General features: G+C 32.8%; 1 protein-coding gene across 1 annotated transcript in view; it reads left to right on the forward strand.

Moving 5' to 3' along the window:
• The first annotated feature begins 8,030 nt into the window (after nt 1-8,030).
• Nucleotides 8,031-11,742, forward strand: part of LOC102600838 (protein CHROMATIN REMODELING 19) — a 31,519-nt gene continuing 27,807 nt past the window's right edge. Inside the window, exons 1-2 of the mRNA XM_006354908.2 lie at nt 8,031-8,703; nt 8,802-8,919. Coding sequence (XP_006354970.1) covers nt 8,179-8,703; nt 8,802-8,919 — 643 coding nt within the window. The 5' untranslated portion in view covers nt 8,031-8,178. The remainder of the gene's footprint in view (nt 8,704-8,801; nt 8,920-11,742) is intronic.

An 11,742-nucleotide genomic window follows, 5' to 3' on the forward strand; every position in this document is an offset into this window, starting at 1 on the left:
ACTTAATGGGTAGTTTGAGCTTAGCACCAAGAGAATATGTATATGGGATAGGACTCCTTCACCAAGGTGTAAGGTTTCCACAAGAAAGGTCTCATGAGGTGGAAACTACAATGCTATTTAGCATAAAGAGGGTTTCTTGAAGCAACCTCCTTATCCCTTAACTATGTGTCATCATAGGATTTTTAGTTAGTAGATCCACCTAGATGCTACGATGTACCAATGTTCTACCTTGGCAAAGTTGAACACTCTCTTTTCAGTGTGGGAGGAAGACACCGGATTCCATAGTAGCTCCCATGGTCTATGTCGGTTATGGCAAAGTCTCCCAATTATGTAAGAAGGAACTAATGAATGAAAACAACTATGAAAAGAGATATGAATTCTAACTAGGATTTCTCAAGGGATATCATTTAGTATAGGTAAGGGTATGGGATTTTACCTATACATTGCACAAGTGAGTCTTAAGAGGAGTTCTTGTGTGAGTTCTTCATGTATGGAAAGTTATAAATGATGTGAAGGTTGATTTCACTTATTATGATAATGTTTATGTATGTGACTACACTTGTGTCTTCTTGATGGCTTTACTTAGTACATATGGGGGTATGGGACTTCATATGTACATTGCACAAGTGAACTTGAAATAGGATCATAGGTGGTGTCTTTATGATATGATGTTAAGTGAACTCAAGTATGTAAGATATGAACAATGGCATGATGTAATGTTAACTATGAGCATGAATGTATCTTTACCTTATAGTATGGATTGATAATGTATTCCATTGAATTAGTTTTATGATTGACTTTCCTTGATATGAGCTAGTGTTTATGAATGACACCTTACTATGTGTATGAACTATGGATAAGACTAATGTGTGATAAGTATGAGCATGGTGATCCAAAGGTAGTACTTAGTGTAGATAAGTTTATAGGGCTTTGTCTACACATGGCACAAGTGCAACCTAAGGTTACTTATGTGATTACTCTATTATGATGTAGTGACCTTGATATTTGACTATGCATGAGTATTATGTCTTGTAATGAGTGATATTGCAATGAGACTATGTTTAAAGACTATGCTTATGGTGATGTTATTATCCTTTGTGCTTTGATGAACTATATGTGAGATGTTTATGACTTATGTTCTCCAACTCTTTTAAAGAATGATGTTCAAAAGTGCATAAAACATGGTTTCAACTAAATGTCCCTTTTAAGCATGTTTTAATGGTTTTTATGCATGGCTTCCATACTTGGTACATTTTGTGCTAACCCCTTCTTCTACATTTTCTACAAAGTGTAGGGTTTGGAGATGTGGTGTCATATACTTGGAAGATAGGTTTCTAAGGAGATTGGGAATGAAGACTTGGGGAGTCCTCATAGTTTCGAGGATGAACCTACCTTGTTCACTTATGTCTTTACTTTATGTTTTTAGATTATGTAAGGGACGTGTCCCTAAGTTTGTATTAAAAAAAGAGTTTTCTATTCTAAATGTTATAGATGGTTTGAGACATAGTGTCATAGTTTCTCTTATTTTATAAAGTCTTCGATTGTAAAGAAAAGTTTTAAATTTTCCGCTATCTTCATATGCTTTAATGTTCATGACATGCTAAGGGCTTGTATAAGACCTCTGAGAGGTCGAATACGCCGTGTTACGACTAGGGGGTGCTCTTGGGTCGTGACATATGTGATTATAGATCAAAAGTTACTCATGTTTGAATCCAGCGTTAAGTTTTAGTCATGGTTCCCACAACCCTAAATGTGGTGTATAGCTGCTCATATTCTCAATGAAACAAACAATAGATATTATTTAAAGCATGATGAAGTAGACTTACAATAATTGCAAAACTAAAAGCTTCTTGATTATGACAACTAAATCAAGATCACAATTTGATCTAAAATGTTCAACCAAAAGTGTGTTCAAAATGGAAACTCTCGTTTCTCCACACTCAAGATGTCTCTGTTTTTTTATGATAAAAACCAAATAAACCCTAAGAAATTTAAAATAGTCTTAGAAAAGAGTCCTACATAGAGTAGGAAACATCATAGTCGACTCAATTTACAAGCAAGGAAACGGCCCGTGAAGAAGTTCACGACCCGTTAACCCCCTCGTGAACCCACACTTAGACAAAAAGTTGTCAATCATCACTGCAAATTCTTCACGAGCTACTGTACGACTCGTACAATGCACCATGGTCTGTCTAGGGCCTCATCTCGTTTTAGATCAACCTCATTCCTTCTAGATCACTTCCATGAGAATCTTTACAGCTCGTACAGTGCACCACAACACGTCTCATGCCTTGTCTTGTTATACCTTAACTTCATTCCTTCTATCAATAGATTCTAAGTATTTTTACCTGCACATTAGCAAAAGAACCATCATATCCACATAAACATGCTCGACTTCTTGCACTAACCCTTTGTTTTGGGCTTCAAATGTGCTATGAGTTCATGTCACATTAGTGTTACAATTATGTTGAAATTTGACATAAGAGTATTATGTTAATTTTTTTGTTTTAAATTTAGAATTTATGTTATATTTCAGTTTCATTTGTTTTAGTAGTATTGACTTGAGATTTCACATTGTACGTCATTTATTTTGTAGTTAGACTTGATATAATATCATTTTTGTCAAATATTTTAATAATTTATGACATTTAATTTATAATATTTATCTTTTTGTTAAACATGCATTTCATGATATTCATAGAAATTTTGTACTTTTAGTTTTATGATTAATTCAATTGAAATATGCTAATTTGAAAAATACAAATCAATTATTTTTACATGATATTAATTAAGAACATATGTTTAATAATTAATATATTTGCAAAAGTCAATATATATCTTAAATATTTAATTTAATATCATTTATAAAGTTCTTTATTTTTCTAATATAAATTTTATATAATTAACTTTTATTTTTAAATTTTAATATAGGGCCTATTTAGAAGGTCACCCTGATAATTGGATTTGGTATAATTGAGTGTAATTACACTGTCTGTCCTATTTGGTTGACCATTGACCATGTAATTACCTGGTTAGTAGGTAATTGAATGTAATTGGCAGGGTGTAATTACACTCTCCAATTCACACAGGGAGGATGTGAATTGCTATAATTACAAGCGGATCACTTTATAATTTCTTCATTTTTTATTTTTTTCGTTTTAATGTTTTTTTATTTTTATTATTTAAAACTATTTTTTATTATATTATTCTAATTTTTTTATCATTTATATTTCATTTCCTTCTTATTCTCAACATTTACTTCATGTGATTCTATGCACGTTTTCGTATTATCTAAAAAATATTATTAATATAATTTTGTTGGTATTATAATTTTAAAATTAAAGTAGAATTCACTGTTGGATAAAGTTATGGACTTACGTTTTTTTAATCATATTTATGTATGTTATGTTGAAATTTGACATAAGAGTATTATGTTAAATTTTTTGTTTAGAATTTAGAACTTATATTATATTTTAAATTTCATTTGTTTAGGAGTATTGACGTGATAATTTACATTGCAAGCTATTTTTTTAAGTTAGACTTGATAAATTATCTTTTCATCAAATGTATTATAATTATGACATTATATTTATTGTATTAATGTTTTTTGTCAAACGTGCATTTCATGGTGTTCATAGAAATTATGTACTTTTAGTTTTTATGATTAATATAATTAAAATATACTAAATTGAAAAATATAAAACAATTATTTTTTATAATATTAGTCAAGAACACATGTTTATTAGTTAACATATTTTCAAAAGACAATATTTTATCTTAAATATTTAATTTATGTTATAAATTCATTGAATGAGTGGATTGTCTATTGAGTTAATACATGAACAACTATTCATATTCCCTAGGTTCTATGAACCTTTTTGGATAAGAATGTATCTATTTATTATGACACTTAATATGGTGAATTTTCGAGTGACTTCTCAACCTATAAATAGGGTTGTTCTTTCACCATTGTAAAGACAACATGAGAGACAAGAAGATATTTGAATAAGATGGTCTCTATATTCCACTCCCCATATCTTTTGTCTATATTGTTTGCAGTATATTACTTATATTTTACAACACGTTATCAGCATGAGACTCTAGCCGATTGAGAGTGAGTTTTAGTTTTTCATTAACTCATGTTCTAGTTGATCTCGTTATGAGAATCAAGAGGGAAAAATGATAACTACTGCAATTAAGGTATTGTATGCACAAAAAATTAGGTATGTATTTTCTAAAATCTTTTTATGATTTAGAATACATTAGTGTTCGGTCACTAATATTAATCAGGAACCAAAGACATATACTACTATTGGTTGAATATGACATGTTATACAAAATTTCTTATATGGAAGAAGGTATAAAGTTTTAATAGCGTGAGTTTGAAAAACTCAAAGGGGGAGTCATGTTGTACTTCGGTCTATTATATTGTTGGTTGAGGGTAAGACGATAGATTCATGTTCTATTGCACCAAGAGGGTAAGACATCAATTTGAGTTTTGATGCACTATGATGATAAGGATTGGGTTCAAGTCCCATAAAATTGTGGCCTAACAAGCCTTATATGGATAAGACATTGAGTTTGAGTCCCAATGTGCCATAGTGATGATATAATGATTGCTAAGACTTTGATGAAAAGTCATGAAATTCGTCCCATTGAATTTGCTCCATTCCCTAATGCGAATGTGGTAGCAGTACTGATAAGTTTGAAATCCGCCCAATTGCTCCATTCTGTCATATGAATGTGATAGTAGTGAATCATAAGTCTGAAAGATGACTAGTGATTGAATGTATGAATAAGGGCGTTGATGGATAGAATTATAATAGTCATTATTGTGGTAATTATAAAAGGAAGAACATTATGGGTTCTTCAAATAGTCCTTCAAAATGTGAAGGTAATTTTTATCATCATAATGGTATGAAAGGTTATTGGACTCATGGTCATTGTGCGACCTAATAATTTGATAAATTTATAAAATTCCTCCATCTAAAGAAAGGAAGATAAAGTGGTGGTACACTTGACCTTTCAAAGTGATGTTGAGGTAGGTCATGCAAAAAATGATGAATTTCAAAGGCATGACAATGTGCTTATAATGAAAATTTATGAAGCACATGCATATAAATGATTAGTCCATTCCTTGTAGAGAATGTGACTTGTGATAAGTATCATGCATGCTCGACTATTCTGGAAGAGAATGAGTCAAGATGTGATAAAATCACTATGGGTTGGATAAAAGTCACAACTTACCTTTACAAGAGGTTTGAGAAAAATAAAGATCAGTTGGCATGACCGGTTGGCCATTCCGGTCCAATGTGATGTAAAAGTAATTGAGAATTCACATGGCTTATATGATGAAGAAATAAAAGATTCTTCAAGAATTCTCTTATGTTGCTTGTTCTCATGATAAAATAATCATTGTATCATTATACCAGTTAAGGTTGGAATTGTCTTTCCTTATTTGGAACATATAAAAAGGTGAATATGAGCCTGTTCTTCTGCCATGTGGACTGTTTGCAACTTATATGATAGTTGCATTTATGGGATGGTCACATGTGCTTTGTTGTCAACTTACAAGTTGGTTTTTGTAAGGTTGTTTGCTCAAATTGTTAAATTAAGTGCACGGTTTCAAATTATGAAATTATATTGATAATGTTGGTTGGTTTAGCAAAAATTGTATGCCTCCAATTATAGATAAGCTATGACTATGAGAACAAAACTCCAAAATAAATTTTGTATGAGATGTGTTTATTTAACATGTATGCATCAAGCCAACAAGAGTTCCCCATCATAATTGGTTCAGGGTCAGGAACCAAATATTTTCCATCTAAAGTAATGTTAGATTTTCTAACATTAGGGGGAGAGATAATTGACAGTTGAAAATTATGAGATGAATTATGAATTATCCAAATCCTCGTTAAAAAATGTGAACTTGAAGTTCAAGAGATAATTCATTTGTATAATGTTGCAAATTAATTGTCAGATAAATTTGCTGACCCTATGTTATAATTCAGTTGCAAATGCTCAAATGAGAAGTCCTTAAAGGACATAGTCTATGGTACGCCTGAAGCGTGATAGACCAATCGATTCCTAATGAAAAACTTCTTAAGGAAGGAGAGGAGCAAATGATCAAGATGGTCATGATAATGAGGCAAGTGCTTTGAAAGGAGCATGATGACATAACATTTCATAAATTCTTGTCAAAGGTTCGGGTACCTAAAATAACAAAATATTAAGAGATCTCGATAAGTTATGTCGTATTGGAATCGAGTCAAAAGATCGTCGATGGTGTCTTTGATATGAAGTAACGCTCAATGCTACAAATGATGACGAGGATCTTGAATTCAAATCTGTCATATAATGTGGACAGATAAATGATTGGCCAAATGAAATGCACAACATAAGTATATTATGTTTCACTTTGAAAAGTGATGTTTTGGACTTATAGTCCAAGGATTAAGATATAATGTCAGTGGGGTACAAATAAATTATTGTGCGGAAGTATAACCGTAAGATATAAAGTACGATTTGTGCCTAGGGCATAAAGGGTTTTTTGCAAAAGTCCCAACATTATTAAATGAAGATATATTCTCTTGTGGTGGATGAAATGAAGTTTGTTTTAGTCTGGCAATAGATGAAATACTTGAATATGTGTAATGAATGATTTTCATGTCTAGCTAGACGATGAATGTTATATGAAAATCCATGAAAGATTTAAAGCAATTCCATTGAGTACCCTAATGGTTGTGAGATTGCTTAACATAAAGAAAGATCAATTTCAATCTCATGAAAATGATTGAAAAATATCATGTATTAGTGCAAATGGTGCACATACAGATTATTGATTATGCAAATGCCGGAAACTTTGTGGTTTTTCCTTGAAAAGAGATATTCCAGCCACCATGTATGAAGATAATGATGCATGTATAGTTCGATTGAAGGAATGATACATCAAATGAGACTGGATAAAATGCATTTCACCAAAGTTTTTCTTCACACATGATCTTTAACAAAATGGTGAGATAGAAGTTCAAAAGATTTGTTCAAGTGATAATCTTACAGATTTATTGACTAAGGCATTACCAACATCAACATTTGAGAAGTTGAGATATAAGATTCGAATGTGTTATCTCCGAGATATCAAGTAAAGCTTTCACCAGAGGGAGTGTAATACACGTTGTACTCTTTTCCTTAACCTTGCTTTTGTCCCAATTGGGTTTTCCTGGTAAAGTTTTTAATGAGGCAACACTCAAAGCGTATTATGAGATATGTGTACTCTTTTTCCTTCACTAGGCTTTTCCCACTGGTTTTTCCTAGTAAGATTTTAACGAGACACATTATCAATGCACATCCAAGGGGAGTGTTATAAATTCATTGAATGAGTGGATTGTCCATTGAGTTAATACATGAACAACTATTCATATTCCTTAGGTTCTATGAACCTTTTTGGATAAAAATGTATCTATTTATCATGACACTTAATATGGTGACTTTTGGAGTGACTTCGCAACCTATAAATAGGGATTTTTCACAATTGTAAAGACAATGAGAGACAAAAAGATATTTGAATAAGATGATCTCTACATTCTGCTCCCCATCTATATATATATATATATATATATATCTTGTCTATATTATTTGTACTATATTGCTTATATTTTACAACAATTTATCATTTATAAAGATCATTATTTGTCTAATATAAAATTTCAATTTTAAATAATTATTTTAAAAAAAATAATTAATATAACCTTATGAATTATGATTACAACTTGTGCAATCAAACAATACACTTGTAATTACATTGTGACAAACAAACAGGTCAGCGTAATTATGTGTAATTACTCGGCTGATAATTACTATATAGTAATTACACCAATTTCAATTACCTGATGACTTTTCAAACAGTAATCTTATGATTATAATGTGCTAAACAAATGTGTTTCAGTGTAATTACTAAGCTGTTAGGAGAAAATGTGTATATTTTATTGAAAGAAGAGGGGAGGTTTCGTAAATAATTTTCACCTTTTCGTTGGTGAAATAGAGTGTCAGAAGTATGCGTGGGGAAGTGGAAAAGAGCAATCGATTTCATTCCCCTAAAATTCAATTAAGTTTTGATGAGTGAATTTTCAAAATTCCCTCCTCCAAGTTCCAACTCCAGCCTCTAGGGTTTTTGTTGCCATGAAGCGCGACTATTACGAGATTTCCGACGATGAATGGCCGGAAGACAATTCCTTCAATCCTTCTCGCGTCCTCAAACACAAGCCTTCTGCTCCACCTCCTCCTATCGAGTCCTTCGCATACTCCAACAGCACCAATCAAAATACCTCAAAATCCTCCAATTTCATCCAAGTTTTAGATAGTTCCTCCGAAGAAATCGGACTTGGAAATGCCTCTGAGAATTTGGAGGACGATGATGCTGAAATTGAATCCACTATCAACCAGACCAACTGCCGTGCCCGCCGAAGATTTGTGGTGGATGATGAAGAGGAAGGATTTAACTCAAATGAAGAGGAGGAGGAGGAGGAGTTTGAGCTTTCCGACAACCAGGAGAGTGAAAAGGAGGAGGATGTTGTAGGAAAGGCATTGCAAAAGTGTGGGAAAATATCTATGGAGCTTAAGAGAGAGCTTTTTGGTACTGCAGCTGCAAAATGTGATTCCTTTGTTGAAGTGGAGGAGGCTTCGTCACTAAGAATTGTCACTCAGGTATGATATTTGAACTAGTGCATAACACTTCTAGTTTTGCGTTTAACTATTGTAAAATGCTGTATTTTTGTCTCTCATTGAAACCTTTTTCTTTCAAGGATGATATAGACCTGGCATGTGGAGAAGAAGATTCGGATTTTAAGCCAATACTAAAACCTTACCAGCTAGTTGGAGTCAATTTCCTCCTTTTGTTGTATAGAAAGAAAATCGGGGGAGGTACTTCTTTATTGTAATTTTTTTATTTGGTATATTTGTAGCGTGGAACTGTTGTGTGAGTGCATGATGATTTCTCAGTCAAGTTTTTAGGTGCTACTGAAGTTAAACTTTTAAGAGTTTTTCTACCTAGCGTAGGTCATTGTGTTTTTTGATGACAGGTTATTGCCAAATGTTTGTCTGAGTTCCTTGAATAATTGATAATAACACAATTAGCTTGCAACCTCAGTTAACATTTTCCTGTCATTGAACGAATATTCTTATCATCAAAATTCAAAATACATATAATCTGTTTAATTGAGGTAATCATTGATAGTCTTTAACAGTTCCCATTTTGTTCTTAAAGCTTGAGAACCTCAAATTTTGGGGGTGATATTGATGTCTAGGTTGATTGGAAATAAACAAGAGTAACTCTGATATTATCAACCACAAATTTAGTAATTGTATGGACATCATACTTGTCTAGTATATATATCTGAAAAGTGCCTCTTCCCCCTTTCCCCCATGGGGCATACCACCTACCTCAGGGGAAAAAGAGAAAAATCCACTGAATTTTTGGTCATTTCTTCTAAGTTCAATTAACCTGGCTAATAGAGGATGGTATGAAGTAGTGAAGAAAGGTTCAAGTACTTCATTCTTTTAGTGTCTTGGAATTAGTCGTACAAAGTGATTAAATTGAGATGCTAGATGTCTTTTTATTATCTTTAGATAATGTACCATTACTGAGATCAAATTTCCTTCCAACTTGTATTTACAAAGGGATTGTTTAATTGGCCACAAAAACAAAAATAATTCTAGATAATATTCCGCATAAGTAATTCATTATTTGGTTATTCTAGAATAACGAATGTAGTGTTTGTTTGACGGTATTAAACTTCATATAGCTAATGCAATATTTTGTTGGTTGTATTAAACTCAGTGTATCTAATGCCTGAACTAGTTATATCTGAACACATGTTACATTATGTGGGATAAAATATAGAGTTGGAAGTGTATTAGCAATACATGAATGATAGTATTTAAAGGCAAAGATGACATTAAAGTAGGCAATTTGTGCAACCCTCTACCTGAAGTGATAGCTTTTAGCTAGTTTAGTGGGTAAGATAGGTGCGCTTCAATTCATGCAAGAATGGTATGGTAGTGGTCCATTGGCAAGCTCAGAGCTTTGGTCTAGTGGTAAGAGACAATGTTATTAAAAGCAAAGCACAAACAAACTCTAAGATCCGTTGGGGATTTAAGCCACATCTGCAAATTAAGCGTGAGTTTTAATGAAAAAAGGCGCAATGGGAGAAAAAAAACTTATATATAGGTTTAGTCCAAGATTAATTATGATAAGCATCAATGATGTAGGGGTGATAATGGTGTCTATGTTAATTGAAAATAAACCAGAATAACTCTGATATTTTTAACCACAAGTTTAGTAACTGTATTGGCATCATACTTGTCTCATATATATATATTTATAAATATAATATTTATATTTATTTATCAAAAAATTGTCTCTCCCCCCTTTCTCCCATGGGCCTGCCATACCTTGTAGGAAAAAAAGAGAAAATCAACTGAAGTTTTGGTTGTTGCTTCTAAGTTCAATTGACCTGCTAATAGAGGATGGTATGAAGTATTGAAGAAATGTTCAAATACTTCATTCTTTTAGTGTCTTGGAATTGGTTGTACAAAGTGATAAAGTTAAGATGCTACATGTCTTTTTTTTTTTTAATCTTTAGACGATGTACCATTATCTAGATCAAATTTCCTTCCAGCTTGATATTTACAAAGGGGTTGTTTGATTGGCTGCAAAAACAAAAATAATTCTAGATAAAATTCCACATAAGTAATACTCTTGTCATAATTTTTATGACACACTTTCCTTTATATCTGTGAGAAATATAGGAAAAGAATATTATTGAATTGTATTTCTAAATAGTTACATTGAGACCCTATTTATAGACACTACATTGGAATCCTTTTCCAACTAGGATTCCTATTCTTATTCCTATTCCTATTCCTATTCATATTCCTATTCTAAGTAGGAAATACTTATTTCTATTCTAACACTCCCCCTCAAGCTGGTGCATACAAATCATATGTACCTAGCTTGTTACAGATGTAATTAATACGAGGACATGTGAGGGACTTGGTGAAGATATCTGCAAGCTGATCATTTGACTTCACAAATTTTGTAACAATATCTCCCGAGAGTATCTTTTCTCTGACAAAGTGACAGTCAATCTCAATGTGCTTAGTCCTTTCATGAAACACTGGATTTGATGCGATATGAAGAGCCGCTTGATTATCACACACAAGTTCCATCTGATCAATTTTGCCAAATTTTAGTTCTCCCAGCAACTGTTTGATCCAAACTAGCTCACAAGTTGCTGTCGCCATTGCTCGATATTCTGATTCTGCACTAGATCGAGCAACCACATTCTGTTTCTTACTCTTCCACGACACCAAATTACCTCCTACTAAAACACAATATCCGGATGTCGAACGTCTGTCAGAGGGTGATCCTGCCCAATCAGCGTCTGTATATCCAATGATATGCTCATGGCCTTGATCCTCAAAGAGTAGTCCTTTACCGGGAGCTGACTTTATATATCGCAGAATACGAACAACTGCTTCCCAATGACTATCACAAGGGGAAGTCATAAACTGACTTACAACACTCACAGGAAAAGAGATGTCAGGTCTAGTCACTGTGAGATAATTCAACTTTCCAACAAGCCGTCTATACCTTTCAGGATTACTAACCATGTTAAATTAGGTCTTAGGCCTAACTCACACCCCAAAAGCTAGCTCAAAGGGAGGAGGATTGCCCAAGCCTTA

This window comes from Solanum tuberosum, unplaced genomic scaffold (assembly GCF_000226075.1).
Source record: "Solanum tuberosum cultivar DM 1-3 516 R44 unplaced genomic scaffold, SolTub_3.0 scf00183, whole genome shotgun sequence".
NCBI lineage: Eukaryota > Viridiplantae > Streptophyta > Magnoliopsida > Solanales > Solanaceae > Solanum > Solanum tuberosum.